General features: G+C 36.2%; 1 protein-coding gene across 2 annotated transcripts; it reads left to right on the top strand.

Annotated features, from left to right (window-relative positions):
* Positions 1 to 270: 270 nt before the first annotated feature.
* LOC149830027 (ELF3-like protein 2) lies at positions 271 to 16,388 on the top strand. Of its 2 annotated transcripts, none has more exons than XM_090016267.1 (4): positions 271 to 686; positions 1,757 to 2,730; positions 14,958 to 15,009; positions 15,126 to 16,388. In XM_090016267.1, the coding sequence occupies exons 1-4, from the start codon at positions 450 to 452 to the stop codon at positions 16,173 to 16,175; spliced, it is 2,313 nt and encodes a 770-aa protein (XP_089872393.1). In that variant the 5' UTR covers positions 271 to 449; the 3' UTR covers positions 16,176 to 16,388. The 2 variants fall into 2 exon arrangements, with proteins under 2 accessions (XP_089872393.1, XP_089872392.1); XM_090016266.1 differs by having other exon boundaries at positions 1,712 to 2,730.
* Positions 16,389 to 16,768: the final 380 nt, after the last annotated feature.

The following is a 16,768-nucleotide window of genomic DNA, read 5'->3' as shown; positions in this document are numbered from 1 at the left end:
TTAGATGGAACAAACATCCTGTTTTTTTAACAGCAAATCAAGGAAATACCTCCCATCTCTAAAACGGACCAAAATGATGCCACCCAATTTGTTTCTTTATTGCAAAGCAATCTTTTTTTATAGGACCAACTCGACACAATGGTCTCTCTAGGCGCTTGGACAGGCAGGTCAGATACTTCTCTCTCCAAAAAACACGTTTTTTGTGCAACGTGTAGAGGATGAGCATCCCACGTGGCATTGTAAAACAGCTTCAGCCACCCCCTGTCCCCCTCCCCTGAATCCCATCTTTCCAACCCACCTCACTGGTCCTCTCTCTCTCTAGATATTATCTCCTCTCTCTCACCGCCATCCTTTTGTTCCTTAGATTCTATGGACACGGGCTTCGTTTTGTGGGTTCTTCTTGTTTAGGCGGTCAAAGAAGAAGAAGAAGAAGAAGAAGAAGAAGAAGAATGAAGGGTGGGAAGGAAGAAGGGAGAGAGGGGGAGAAATTGATGGGCCCTCTCTTCCCTCGGCTGCACGTCAATGACACTGCAGACAAGGGGGGGCCGAGGGCTCCCCCAAGGAACAAGATGGCTCTCTACGAGCAGCTCAGCATCCCCTCCCAGCGGTTCAGCTCCTCCGCTGGGTCGGTGCCCATCCCCCTTCATAACAACGGCACTCTCTTCCCTTCTGCGTCCTCCAGCCAGGTGAACCACGCGTCTTCCACAAATTCGCGTCTTTTTCCTCTTCGTTTTATTATTCCTCCTATTGAAAATCTCATGTTGGTGCCCTTGTTTCTGATTTTTGTTTATCTTTCTAAAGGTGGACGATGATGTTGGGGTTCTGTTTTTTTCAAATTTGGACGTTGCGAATTTTGGGGCAGAGTGGGTTGTTTCTTGTTTCTGAAATGTTGATCTCAACCATTTTTGGTTTTGTTTTTTTGTCACGGAATTTTATGATGGTATGATTCCGTTTCGTCAAATTTGTTCGTTGAGAATTTGGGGGAAGGTGCATTCTGAATCTGTATAATCGTCACGAATCTGTTTCCTCATTGAATTTGGGGGAGGGCAGCGTGCGTGTTGTTAATGTTGGTAACTGTCTCTTTTGTGTTCTCTTACCCTGAATTTTTATCATGGTCATGATTTTTTATGATGACATGGATTGTTTCTTCAATTCGTAGTGAATTTGGGGGAAATTGTGCATGTTGTTAATGTTGGTACCTGTCTTTGTTGTTCTACCTCTGCATTCATATTCATCTTGGATTTTAATGATGGTAGTAGTTCTTTCCTTCAATTATGTTCATTGAGAATTCGGATGAAATTGTGCGGTGTTGTTAATGTTGGTGCCTGTCCTCTTTATTGATCTATTACTCTGAATTCGTATTACGATGTGCTTCTTCTTTGTTGCCTATCTTCCTTTGGGAGCTTGGCGGATAATAGGCATGTTTCATCTCTCTCTCTCTCTGGTACTGAATTTAGTGAATAATTTGGGATGTTTTTATGGGTGTTAATGCTCGATTTTGAAGTTCTCTATATACAAATATAATGAAAACCCCCTCCTAATTAGTTATGAAGGAACCTGTTCTTTATCCTCCCATGTGAGCGTATAGTCCGTTTTCATGCTGCATGTCAAGAGGATTTTGGTATTGCCATTCCATAAGATGCCTTTCTGTTACTTGATCCTGTTACATTTTTGAACATCTGGTTTTCGAATATGGTTGCCCTTTGTTTAGGGTTGTGATCATGAGCGAAGTCTATTTACATCATTTTATGTCCAGCAAGGTCCATCCTATTCAACTGACAAGGTCCACTCTCGTTCGTCTGATGGGATAAATGCTAATGCAGCATCTGTCATTTTGGAATCAAAATTTGTGAAGAACATGTGTAATAAGGCATCAATTGTCACTGGTCATCCATCCTCAGCTGTCGAATGTACTTCTCTTTATCCACATGAGATCTCCAATAAAAGGGATTTGGGTGGTATAAAGATCAGGGATGAGGACGATTTTCGGGTCCCCACGTTTGCTGACTCAGGAATTGCATCAAGTGTGAATAAAGAGAAAGAAGATCTTAGTGGGCATTTCACTGCTACTGCAGTTAGTAGTCCCCAAAAACATGAAATTAGTAGCTGCAACTATTCGGCCCAACTGTGGAAGCCTGAAGATAAATCAGCAAAAAGATCAAATAGTACAGATAGAAAATCGATACAGCCTGGTGAACTTTATGGAAAAGGTCGATCTGAAGAAAAGCAAAATGGAACGGTACCCATTATAGACTCCATCAAGAAAATTACATCTCCAAATACAAAAGAAATACTTTCAGAACAACCTAGATGTATGAAAAGCACGATGAATCAAGACTGCTTAAGTGGTTCCTTAAATGATGGTGATATGTGTAACAAAGCAGCCCTTCATTCAGAGTCTAAAGCTGGACTGCTGTCAGGTGACAACAGATGCAGTGATGAAGCTTCAACTAAGATCAGATGCAAGACCGATGCTGATGTTCCAGAAAGAGAAGAGTTTTTGAGGTTAAGAAGTGAACACAGGTCCAGAGAATCACCTGAAAATAGACATGAAAGTCCAACTGAGAAGAACACAAATGATAAACTGCAACCAGATGAAATGGACAGAAATGATGATGTATCTGAGACATCCATGGTGGACTCAGTTTCTGGCCTGGAAATATCTCCCGATGATGTTGTAGGGTTAATCGGTCCAAAGCAATTCTGGAAAGCCAGAAGAGCAATACTGAAGTGAGTGCCAAATTTCTGCCAACCATTTGCATTTTCAGATTTGTCTAATTGCAGGCTCAACCTGCCACTCTATAGATGTCCCTTTTTAGTAGTTCTAATTAAGATTTCTTCTGACATGTTTCTAAAACTGTTTTTGTACTTTTTATGGAATAACTCGAGTTTCATAGTATCATCAGACATGTATTAGAGTTTCAAATGCATGCAGACGGCAAGACGTGTATGGTTCAAACTTGAAATTTAAACTTTGAATGCCTTGTTTGTGTTTTAGACATTTCCTAGTGTATGGAGCTCAATAATTTTGGGGTTGACGATGCTGTGATATATGCTATTTCTTGTGCAAATGTGATACTCATGCTTGTTATGCGTCATCTGAATTTCTATTTCTTACAACTTCATTAAACATCTAGGATTAATTGTTGATTGTATGTAGAAAGCGTTATGACTGTGAAAAGGTGCATGAGCTGTTCTACTAGTTCTATCTTTTTCTAGTTCCTTTCTGCTACTTTTGTGCATACAAATGATGGTTGGAGGGGCCAGGATGCACTTTTTGGGCCTCCTTTTGAAGCATTTGTATATTTGATAAGTTTATCATGTTATATGAATTTAAACAAAGTCATCTAGCTGTCTTTTTTGTGTAGATGCATTTGAAATGAGCCATCTGCCTAGTCTATGGCTGTTCCTTTACATCGTTAAATCATATCATCAAATATGGTCTTTATTTTAACTCCATATTTCAATATCTATTTGTGGGCTTATAATATGTTTTGAATTATTGGTAGGTATTAGAATGGGAAGATGGACCTAAATAAAGTGCCTGTGTGATGCATGCACTTATGAGGTTCCTTTGAAATAAGATATGTGCGCATGATAAGATTCTCAATATAAAGATTGGGATAATTTCAAAGATTATAAGAGCTAAGTATATAGTTGACGCGACTTCTTAAGTTTTTTTTTTATAATTCATGTATATGTTATACGTCACCAGGGAATCCAGCTTCTCCTTGGAAGGATCAAGTGGAAGGTTTTCTGGACATGGAGAGAAGAAAAATGAACAAGGTCAAACTTAACATCAACATTGCACATGTTGCTTTGGTGTCTTGACAGTTCTATTTGGAATGTTGAGATAGATGAAGCCTTGATCCTACATGAATGTTGTAAAAATTGGGCTGGATCAGCCTATTTTTACCATTCCATCCCAATTTAAGAAAATAGCCAATCCGATTTCTAAAAAAACCAGTTAGCTCATAAAAACAATAAAGACCATATCATCAAATATGGTCTTTATTTTAACTCCATATTTCAATATCTATTTGTGGGCTTATAATATGTATTGAATTATTGGTTGGTATTAGAATGGGAAGATGGACCTAAATAAAGTGCCTGTGTGTAAGATTCTCAATATAAAGATTGGGATAATTTCAAAGATTATAAGAGCTAAGTATATAGTTGACGCGACTTCTTAAGATTTTTTTTTTTATAATTCATGTATATGTTATACGTCACCAGGGAATCCAGCTTCTCCTTGGAAGGATCAAGTGGAAGGTTTTCTGGACATGGAGAGAAGAAAAATGAACAAGGTCAAACTTAACATCAACATTGCACATGTTGCTTTGGTGTCTTGACAGTTCTATTTGGAATGTTGAGATAGATGAAGCCTTGATCCTACATGAATGTTGTAAAAATTGGGCTGGATCAGCCTATTTTTACCAGTCCGTCCCAATTTAAGAAAATAGCCAATCCGATTTCTAAAAAAACCAGTTAGCTCATAAAAACAATAAAGACCATATCATCAAATATGGTCTTTATTTTAACTCCATATTTCAATATCTATTTGTGGGCTTATAATATGTATTGAATTATTGGTAGGTATTAGAATGGGAAGATGGACCTAAATAAAGTGCCTGTGTGTAAGATTCTCAATATAAAGATTGGGATAATTTCAAAGATTATAAGAGCTAAGTATATAGTTGACTCGACTTCTTAAGAATTTTTTTTTTTATAATTAATGTATATGTTATACGTCACCAGGGAATCCAACTTCTCCTTGGAAGGATCAAGTGGAAGGTTTTCTGGACATGGAGAGAAGAAAAATGAACAAGGTCAAACTTAACATCAACATTGCACATGTTGCTTTGGTGTCTTGACAGTTCTATTTGGAATGTTGAGATAGATGAAGCCTTGATCCTACATGAATGTTGTAAAAATTGGGCTGGATCAGCCTACTTTTACCAGTCCGTCCCAATTTAAGAGAATAGCCAATCCGATTTCTAAAAAAACCAGTTAGCTCATAAAAACAGTAGGAAAAGGTAAAAATCACCACTTTCGAATTGTTACTAATTTCCAATTGTATCATCTTTTGGGAAAAACTTTAAAAAGGGAGAAAAACATGGGATTCTACAACTGTTTTATATACTTGATATTGTAGAGTGCCAAAAGCCATCTGCTGCTCTATATTTTCTAAAAATAACACGAGAAATGGAAAGAGAAAAGGTCAAAAACCTCTAGATGATACATTATTATATCGTGTTCTTTTACTGCTTTTGGTGATGAGCTTTTTGTTATACCTTCGTATGATCTTAATTGAATTATTTTAATACATGGAGTACATACTTGCATATTTGTATAAAAAAATATAGTAATATTTTCATTCAAGTTTTTATAAAAAATGTCAAGAAATTTTTTGTTTTCCATATTGTCTACATGATTTTCCTAATCTTTATTCCGACTCCAGTTAATAAGTACCGGACCTACTTTTTTAGACTTAATAGATCTTCCATCTCTTGTTTTCAGTCTTTTAAATGCTGGTCTTTTCAATGTGTGTCCTCTTTCCATGATGAACTTGATTTAGTGATGCTGAAGATAAGGGTAATTTCTTGTCAAGTATTACATTTAATGTTTGGTCCATACTTGTGTTGTATAATCACACTAAAACCTCGTTGAAAATGATCCTAATGAGATACATGCTATGTCACGCAGACTCTTCTAACAGGGCACCACACCCGCGTGGACACAACTTCCTTTGTGTTAGGTGAAGTCAACCACACTGAGGTCCATTTCTATCCAAAAGTAGATTTAGTTAACACTAATCAAGTCCATTTTTATCTATATTATATATATATATATATATATATATATAAATACATAAATGCACACAATTATACGTGTTAACTTAAAATTGTTAAAAATTATATATATATCCTCCCCACACTCCCGCACCCAGGTTTTTTTAAAGTGCCACACCCGCACCTATGTGACACAGGATACATGTATTCTATCCTGTGTGTCTCTGTGTGCACACTCTTCGTCTTCTTCCTTGTTTCTCTTCTTTCAGCAACCATCGTTATGACCTATCAAATGCATCACGCTATCAATGCAACCATGACCTATTTCATCTCTAGCGACCGTTGTAGTTTTATGCCCCACTTACTGCTTGACATCATTTCCTGAAGACCAACTATCTTGAGTCTTCACCCTTTCATCCAGGTTGGTATTGTTGTTATGAGGATGATTTAGTGAATTTTTGAGCTCTATATTTGGGTTTTTTAGTCAGTTATGAAATTATGAATCTGCTTTTCTATCTCGAATGTAACGCTCCAACAAATTTTAATCCAAAAATATCAATTTGTTTTCTAATATGTAATAATGCAACGGTCTCACCAACGAACACATTCTAACCATACCAAGCACTAGACGGCTTTCCTGAGCGTGAGCGTGTCTTAGCTTCCTAGTACCAGATTTAGTACATAATCACCATTAACAAACCGATCAAAGACATTACATAAAAGAATCATTAATTTAAATTATTCATCATTGACATTGCATTAACTGAATTAAGTTTTAAAGAGTCAGTTTGCCCATGTACCGACATTTAATAGCTCCTTAAAACAAAGTTTGAGAAAAAAGGCATTCAAATGACATAAACCATTTTTTTATTTGTGTTGAAAAAACAACGAAAAATATTGATTTGAAATCAGTTAAACATTCAGGATTTTTGGTTAAACCTCTCGGACTCATTACATTCTGAAGCACACACATTCGACCATATATAGAAGAAATTAATTGAAATATTGAACAATCTATCTAATTAACAAACCATTTATGCATTTGTCTAAATATCCATAATTAATCAAATAATATTAAATTAAAGTTTGACAAATAGCCTCCGGGATCCCAAAATTATCGATCTCACACGGCACCCCTGTTGTGTCCTGCATCCGCTCTATCAGATCACTTGTTACTTGAAAAACATTTTATTTTGAAAACATGAGACTTTGAAGAGTGAGTAAGATATAATGCAAATATACAATACACTGACATGTATCAATCATATTATACAAAATTCAACATTAAATATGCAATTGAATTACTAAATAGTAAAGTTCAAGAATTCATATTTTCAAGATATGTACAATCATAGTATCTCATTTCAGGCATGCATAACAACAATATATTTCAAATTCAGGACATTTAATCACATAGATGCATTCACATAATCATATGAACAAATAATAAAATTGTAAAAAAATAAAGTGAGCAGTTATTTTAAGTTTTCACTTGATTACCAAAAAACCTATCGGGTATGCGTAGGCCCTCTACGAAACAGACTAAACTACTCGGGTGTTTATTATGCTATGTATCTTAATTTTTTGAGTAACTGATTGAGTCATTTTCCAGGAGCGGCATTACGCTGAGAGACACTGTCTAGGGCATGGCTTTCAGCCATAATGGTGACCGATCACTAACTTCTGCAGAAGACCCAGGGACATACCCACCTAAGATAAATTTTGGCAGTCTTAGCCCCCCTAAATTCTCTAGGTTGGGGCCATCAAGGGATTGCCCCTCGAAGCATAAAAAGAAAAGAGCCCAGAAAGTTTCATATCGCCTACCCTCTTTAAAGTAGACCAAAGACCATTCCAGTTAAGTACACTTCGGTAAAGGCGTACCCGAAATCTTGCTCAAGGTTATCTTATTAATTAGGCCTTGGGTAAATCCAACTACCATTTACGTTAGTACTTTGTCATCACATGGTTTTCTTTCTACCTTAATTCAGCATTTTATTGAGCACCCATATGCCCATACAACCCTACGAGATTTCTATCACCTTACAGTTTCACAAATACTGCATCACATAACACCACATGCATTCTCATAGACAATGAATCATGTAAACATGCTATTTAACAATTATTCATGCAATATCACATAATTTCAATGAATAAAAATCAACTCTATGAGATTTTTATCATCTTTTTTGCATTTTATAAATACTGCATCACATAGCACCACATGCATTCTCATAGACAATGAATCATGTAAATATGCTATTTAACAGTTATTCATGAAGTATCACATAATTTCAATGAATAGAAATCAACATGCATCATCATCACAAATATATATCATTCTATGAATCACAATTTAAATCACTCTTAAGTTATTCAGGTCCCATGGCTAGAGTAGTCCAAAACCACAACACCCCAAACATGTTTTGCCAATCATATTACAATAAAACATGTCCTGATTCATATTCACATTCATTTAAGATCATAATCATGCTCAATTTATCATGAAAATAAATAAAGTCAAACTGTCATGAATGAATTTAATCATTATCATCAATCAAAATTTGTGTAGGAGCTTATTTCTCTGAAACAGGGCATCCTTACACCAAAACCATAACTTACCAATTATGATTTAACTTGCCTTCATCTCAATTATAAATATTTACATTAGATTTGATATAATTCAAAATTAAATTTATGAAAATTTTGAAGAAAACATTAAAACATAAAACCCGATTTTCCCGATAAGAGCTCCCATAAACCCTTATCGAGCAAATCTACATGACTCTGATTAATGTATTGATTTTTAGTACTTCAAATTATATCAGACCTAATTAAAACATCAATGATAACAAATTGAATCAATGAGTTTATTACAACTAACTCATAACAAAAAATATACAAGTCGGTTTTCCGGTAAAGGCTCTCATAAGCCCAAATCGGAAGACTCTTTTTAATTATGTTCAGTTGTAGCAAAGCTTGCACAAGGTAAATCCACATAATTTAATTCAGTTCATGATGCAAATGACTTAAAAAAAATCAAACCCCAACAACATATGAATTTATAGGAATCGAATTCCAAGGAAAGAGCCCAAAACCTTAAATTGATTTATGAGAAATCAGGGTTTTGATTTTCTCAATACAAAACATTCGATTTCTATCCAATCAAATATGATTTCAGTTATTTAACAAGCTACACATGATGAGCACAATCATACATATGAAAATACAATTCTTTGAAATCAACCAAAACAGTAAATTCACATAGCAGACAAACTTTTGCAGTATTTTCTAAACACACCCTGCACAAATTCGGATCTTTCTCAGTGTTTAGGTCTATGTTCACGATTCAGTAAGATGTCTTAATACTGATAATATGTAGAACATGACAGGAAAATAATGAAACAACAAAATTCATACACGTTAATGCCTAATCACATGTATAAGTTATCAAGGAAATTTGGATCCCTAATAACCCATTTTTACAAAATCCATCAAAAATTGTAGATCGCATATTTAGCCATTATATTTTTACTATGACTATCTTTACCTGTCAGGAACACAATCCAACAAACCAATCTTTAAAATCATGAGTATAAAAATAATAAAAATTCCTCTACTGAACCCTGTTATAATAGAGTTGTAAACCAGATTTTGTAAACTGCAAAAAAAAAATCAGATTAAAGAATTTCTTGAGATTTATAGAAAACATTTTTGGCAAAACCCTTTTTACACCGTCTTGTATTATATGTTAGACTTCACCTAAATTTTTCATAATTTATTTAGAGTGATTTTGTTTAGGCTTCTATACCTTTCAAAAAGATAGGTCGAAATAGTTTTGTAACCAGAGCCTAAAACTAGAGCTCTGTTAGGATGAACATTTCTTCCTCAAAATTGATCCAAATCGAGTAAAACAAGATGCTAAAATTAAGCCTTAGATGTGTAGATTACCCCAATATTTTTATTTGAAGTTTTTGGACTGATATTCTCGGAGATACAAAATTATTTTTGAAACTGATCGGGAAAATATAACAATCATCTCAAATAAGAGTTTCTCAGAAAACATTTTTGCTAAAAACTATTTTGAGCCCACAAAACCTTTGAAACTTCAGTATTTTGGATTCAACCGGATTTCAAAAGGACTAACTTATGGATATCACCAAAAAGAAAAATGTTATGGCTACATCTAACCTGATTCAACAATGAAACCATATTTAGATATGCCTTTCAAAAACGTTTTTATGAAAACCCCATGATTCGTGTTTTGCAAATCCAAATAAGCAATATCTTCAAAAAAGACAACGTGTATGACTGATCTAATAATGCAAATACACCTCTGAAATAATATATTATACACATATGCATGCTTGGTGTATGTACAAAGCAGCAATTAAGTAAATCTTACATGAAAGAATCGATAGATCACTAAACCGAAAGGAAATCGGGTGATCCGATATTCTCGCCCACACCACCACCTAGAAATATGTGAGTTTAATGGTTGCTCAAGGCACACACTCCAGACCTCCTAGGCATGAATAGGAGAGGAGGAAGAAGAAAAGATGAAAAAGAAAGGAAAGAGAGAGATAGAGAGAGTGAATGAGAGGGGCGTGTGGGAGGGGGTTTATATAACCCTTTCACCTGGCCCAAAGTTCTAACTTGGTTAGAACTCTCCCCTCCAAAAACATGTGGAAGGGGAGGAGTCGTAACTTAGATCAACCTCTAACTCTTTAGAACCTCCTTTCCTTGTTAGTTTATCAACTTATTTAAAACTCTAGTTAGTTAGGACTATGCGTGTTTGACTTTTGCACATGCTAACCACTAACAAATATCTAGATTATCTAATTAATCTAAGAGGTGTGGGCTCTTTAATCTCTTAATTAATAATTTAATTAATTTTTGAAAAAAATCTAATTTCTCAAATAAAGTCCTAATTATTTTTTTTCAATTAGAACCAAATGAGATTTAAACTACATGGACTCTTGGATCCAAATGGGGTCCATATAAGTCGTCCCATATGAAGGTCCTGTCCATTAGTATTTGATCCAATTGACATTTTAAATTAGATCCAATCCAAAATATTACATCAAATTCATATTGGATCCGAATGGTAGGATTTAGATCTGAATTCAATATCCATAATTTAAAATCATTTACTTTCTTGTTTAGTTCACATATTTTAAATTTTACAATCATTCTTGTAATGTTCTTCATAACTTGAGACTGAATTTCATAATTAGTTGAAATAAAGAAAATCAAGAAATTCAAGAATTTTAAAAAAGTCAAGAATTTGCACTTAAGTCATAGATACATAAAAAAAAATCATCATTTATTCAATTTAATTGCCAAAGAAAAATCTCGAGTTTTACATCGAAAGTTGAAATGATTATAGTTTAAGGGCCATAAAGTGACTTGTGTCAGTCTTGTTTGGCTGCAATATAAGTCATCTTTTTGTTCACACCAAAATGGAGGGGAGCTTATGAAGTTCTTGAAGAAATGTTGAAGAATGTTTGTTGGATTTGTTTAGTTTCTTATATATTTATTTACAGGCATCTCTTTAGTTGGTTGCAAATAGCCTTGAGGGGAAATGTTTGTGGGCCAACAGGTCTCAAGGTAGAGCATGCAATTTTTCTTTTTTTCTTTTTTCCATTTTTAAAAACCTATATGTTTTAATCTATGTGAATGACACAATTAAAAGACATCTGCTGAGGGATGCACACTCCTTTTGCAAGTATGGATAGTTGTTTACCATTAGACTAGGCATAAATCTTTTATTTATTGCAAAACCACAATAGTATTATTGGATGTTGTATATGAAGCTTATGCCCCCAAAAAAAAACAACAAAGAGAAAAAGAATGTCGAGTATGAGATTGTTTATAAGATTAGGCCTAAATGAGGGGGGTAGACTTTAAGTAACTACTAGACTAAATTATGCTGGTTGTAGCCTTGTGGGATAAGTGGATGCATTGCCAAACCACTAATGTCCTACATGGATGAAATTATGGAATGAAGATTTTGAAAGGTCTTTGATTTTCTTTGGGCTATTGACTTGGAGTATGAATCCATTAAAGCCAACAATTCGGGATATGAAGAGACACCTTCTCTACGAAGATAAATGCAATGCCACAAAAGAGCATGAGACTGGATAAAATTAGGCCTAAACGAGGGGAGAGATCTTTAAGTGACTAAACTAAATTATGTTGGTCGTGGTCTTCCGGGACGTTGGCTTGGAGTACAAATCATTAAAGCCAACTGTTTGCGATACTAACAGACACCTTCCCTAGGAGCAATATATTCTCTTCTTCAAAGGGAAGAAGGTTGTTTTAGGCAATTTACAAGAGTAACAATGAGAGGCTGATTCTTGCGAGTGCTTCAAGTTTGTTCAAGAGTATGAGAGAAGTAAGGGAGACATGTGGTGCTTGATAATAATGAGAATGTGAATTAAGATGCTCATATTGTGGTAAAAAACGACAAACTTGTAAACAGTGTAGGGACTTGGTTAGAAGGCCCAACATGAAGGGATGTCAAACATTTCACTCTTCAACTGCCATGAAAACTCAAAGGAGTGGGAAGAAGCTATTGCTTTTTTTAAGAATGAGGTGTTTTCTGTTCATGGACTGCTGTTATTGCTTTCATGCTCATCCTTGGGACTCTCCTACCATGCACACCAAGGTACATAGGGGTAAGGTTATTCTTCTTTGGCATCTAGGGCTTCAATAATAGGTTCTGGAGTGTTTACACCTACCTACACATAAAAAAGGTTTGATTCAAGAGCTGATTCATATGTTTTCAACCATGGAGATCACATCCATATGGTCAGTTTTGCTAAAAAAACATATCTAACATTCAGACTTTGAAGGGGAGTACAAGGGGTGGATGGGTGGACCATCCCCTCCTCTCTCTCTCTCTCTCTCTCACACACACACATAGAAGGGGTAGCTGCCTAAGGCTGCCTACCCATCAGGGCCGTCCATCTCAAGTGATGGTCGATGGACTGCCCACAATGCATACTGCACGGGTAAAAAGTGCTTTTAGCAGTGATCGCGCCACCGCTAAAGGCCGTTTTTGCAGGCCTTCAGTGCGTGCGCATTGACCTGCATAGAATGGGGGTAGGCAGCTACCTTCCTCTCTCTCACACACATAAAACGTAACCATATATTTTCAACTGTATAGATGTGATTTTCATGGTGAAACATATAAATAGACTCTTGGATCAAAGTTTTTTGATGTGTAGGCAAGATTTTATAACATAGAAAATTTCCAAAATTTCAAAACCGTTGATTTTTGGATCCTTGTAAAATCCTACCTACACATCAAAAAAGTTTGATTCAAGAGCTGATTCATATGTTTTCAACCATGGAGATCACATCCATATGGTCAGTTTTGCTAAAAAAACATATCTAACATGGAGACTTTGAAGGGGAGTACAAGGGGTGGATGGGTGGACCATCCCTTCCTCTCTCTCTCTCTCATAGAAGGGGTAGCTGCCTAGGGCAGCCTACCCATCAGGGCTGTCCATCTCAAGTGATGGACGATGGACTGCCCACAATGCATAACGCACGGGTAAAAAGTGCTTTTAGCAGTGATCGCGCCACCACTAAAGGCCGTTTTTGTGGGCCTTCAGTGCGTGTGCATTGACCTGCATAGAATGGGGGTAGCCAGCTACCTCTCTCTCTCTCTCTCTCTCTCTATATATATATATATATATATATCGTCTATTTTATCTGTGTTCAACTGATTGACCAAAACATCCTTAAGCATTTGCATTTTGAAAATATATGGTTACGTTTTTGGGGTAAAAAAGTCATTTTAAGTTTTTAGAAATTTACATCCTTAAGCATTTGTATTTTGAAAATATATGGTTACGTTTTTGGGGTAAAAAAAGTCATTTTAAGTTTTCAGAAATTTATATAAACTTCACCTTTTTACTTGGAAAAATTGTGTAACTTTTTGTTTCCCTTCAAAACAAACTTCACACTTTATCCCACAAAGTAACCATGTATTTTGAAAATGTTGTTGCTTTTCAGGGTGTTTTTGGCCATGCCAATTTAATGTTGTCCTTGTGTCCTTTATACAACTCATGTTGTACCAAACATGTCCATGTCATCCTGTATGACTATCCATGTCTATGATGTTAATAAGCAATCTTAATCAGATCACTTTTGACACGCTGGGGTAGGTTGCATGAAACAAATGCAGACAAAGAAAGAATGTTTTCTAAAACAAGTTACAGGATATTGCTAGGAACATATTTGTGGTGTGCAATTAACGTGGCCAGATTAGTCTAGAGGACAACAGTGGTCGCAGCTATCGTTGAGGAATGGAGAGCCTGATGAGAGATGGGTTGGATAAAACAAAAGTATTTTGGGTTCATGTGTTAAAGTAATTGTGGGTTTTGACAGCACTATCCATCTGCGAGAAACATGGAACCTGGATTCTGGATTCCACGGTGATACTGTTACCATTCCACTGAATCATCTAGCAGCTCTTTGTACCAAAAATGCCATATAGTTGGGTGTTATATGGGAATGTATTATTGAGAATGAATACTGTTTTCAAAGTGTTGTTATCTGCAATGTGGGTACATTTAGAGCTAATGCTGTCCTACTTTTCAACATTTCTAATGCTGAGCTATATTTGTATTTTTATTCCTTCATAAGCTGGTAATCTCTTTCTTCTGCATATGGATAAACAAAGAGTTGGGAACTATGTACTTAACAAATTTCTTGTTCCAAATCAGAAATCAAGAGGAGTGGTTGGAGTTAAAGATGAATTGAGATTCTCACTCGAGCACACAACACCTTAGAAGGCCCTGTTTATACATTGATTATTTTAATTTGATTGTCACTACATTGCTATGCCTTGTTATTCCCGTGTTGCCCTTCAGAGCGCTTCTGCTATACTGTTGTCCAGGATTTCAAGTTTTATTTTCTTTGAGCAATAAGAAAAGTTCTGAAACACCAACTTTCCCATAATAATGTCATGTGCATTTCTTACTTTGATCGCCCTTTTTGTATAGCAGTACCCTTGGTTCTGGATGTTTTGGCTTCATGACTATGTTTATGGCTACCAGTCTAAGTGATATTTTTGGTTAACCTCTTGATCTTCTTTTTGGTGGTGGGACAGTTTGCAGACCTGATCTAATATCTTTCCATCTTCTGTGACAGTCAACAGAGGCTCTTTTCTGTTCAAGTGTTTGAATTGCATAGATTAATAAAGGTCAACTGCTTCACCTTGTTTCCTGATTGTTTTATTGGAAAGAAAAATAAACTTCGTTTAGTTGTTTTTCTTTTCTTCTCTGATGCAGATCACTAAGCTGACTATTTCTTAAACAGGTTCAGAAGTTCTTTGCTGGGTCTCCACACCTATTACTTGATGATGATCTATACTTGACAATTCCTACAAAAAAGATAGCAGATAGTAAAGTGCTCGCGGATTGCAATTCAAGACCGCAACCATCAACTCTGAAACAGAAAGATGAGTCACTGAAACTGAGCCAGAATGCCAAGTTCTCAGCTGATAATTCTGCAGAGAAGCCTGTCTCCTCTGTTGATAGCATCATGAACAAAGGACTTGCGAATCAAGCATCAAGTCATGGACATTGTAATGCTAACCATTCACAGGGTCCTGTGGTCATCGATGGCAAAAATACAGCTTGGTGCTTTCCACCTATGGGTACTCAATGGCTTCTCCCTGTCTTGTCTCCTTCGGAGGGTCTTATCTACAAGCCCTTTGCAGGCCCATGTCCTCCAGCTGGTGGTTTCATGACTCCAGTTTATGGTGCCTGCACCCCTTTGAGTCTTCCTGTTGCGGGAGATATTGCTAATCAGGCTTACGGGTTGCAACCATCACATCAACAGAGTGGGGTTGCGATTTTATCTGGTGCTCCAAGCTACCTTCCTCCTTATGGCCTTCATGCTATGAACCCAATGCTTTCTGGCAGCATGTCTTCTGAACAAGCTAATGCACCACCTGCTAACCTGTTACATGGTGAAGCTGAGCAGTTCTCTGCTTCAGAGGCTAACGTCAACATGCGCTCTCGACTCTCATGCAACATGTCTAGCCAGAAAGCCGACACATTCTCCTGTCATATCTTGAAGTTCCAGGCCTCGAAGGACAGTGAATTCCAAGGGAGCACTTTAAGCACTCCAAACAGTTGTCGTGAAAAGGTCCGTGAGTCAGCTGGTCAGGCATCTGAAGGAAGGGACTCATTACCATTCACCCCCCTCACTCCTTCGGTGGAGAACTCTGACAGGGCACAGGCACAGAGTAACAAATATCAGAGTCGGGTGATCAAGGTTGTGCCACACAATGCTAGATCTGCGACAGAGTCCGTGGCGAGAATATTCCAGTCAATTCAAAAAGAGCGTCAACATTATGATTAAGTGTAACCTTTAATTCTGGCAACTGCAGAGTTTCTGAAAGGGCAAACACTTTGTGATTTCATAAAAGTCTCAAATCCGTCCTTTCTCTGGATCCCTGTGAATATTGTAAGCCAGTGTAATAATGTATCTATAATTGTTTGTTTGCATTGTTATAAAACATCCATGTCTAAAATTTGTATGTTAAGATATATAAATATTAATCGGTTTCTGTTGTATTATGTTATGGAACCAAAATTTTGAGGTGGAATTAGATCAACAAAAGGTTTTATTAATGTTTATGCGTATCAGCAAGGAGATTGAAGCTTTTGTGCCTGCAAATGGGTTCTTGCTTCTGGCTAACCAATTTGTAAAGTTTATGCTAATGGATAGTTATGTTGCTTTTGCTTGTTTGTTATAGTCTGCACAACGGACCAATGATGGGCTTTTGATAAGCCTCGAGTCGGATCAAGGCTTATACAAAATTACTTTTGAGAAAATTAATGAGACAATTTGTTGTAGTTAATCTCTCTCTCTAGTTATTTGCGTTTATAGGGCTGGTAAACAAACTAAATGGCCAAAGCTTGCCTCAGCTTGTTTTGCTTAATACAGGACTT

This window comes from Nuphar pumila, chromosome 8 (assembly GCF_984573655.1).
Source record: "Nuphar pumila chromosome 8, dmNupPumi1.hap1.1, whole genome shotgun sequence".
In the NCBI taxonomy this organism is placed as follows: Eukaryota; Viridiplantae; Streptophyta; class Magnoliopsida; order Nymphaeales; family Nymphaeaceae; genus Nuphar; species Nuphar pumila.
The sequence above is the reverse complement of the archived record's forward strand: the minus strand, read 5'-3'. Positions and strand labels throughout refer to the sequence as shown.

Coding starts and splice junctions, on each gene's coding strand:
- LOC149830027 (XM_090016266.1), top strand. CDS start 450: ATGAAGGGTGGGAAGGAAGAAGGGAGAGAGGGGGAGAAATTGATGGGC. Junction 687..1,711: donor CTTCTGCGTCCTCCAGCCAG/GTGAACCACGCG, acceptor CCCTTTGTTTAG/GGTTGTGATCATGAGCGAAG. Junction 2,731..14,957: donor GCCAGAAGAGCAATACTGAA/GTGAGTGCCAAA, acceptor CTTCTGTGACAG/TCAACAGAGGCTCTTTTCTG.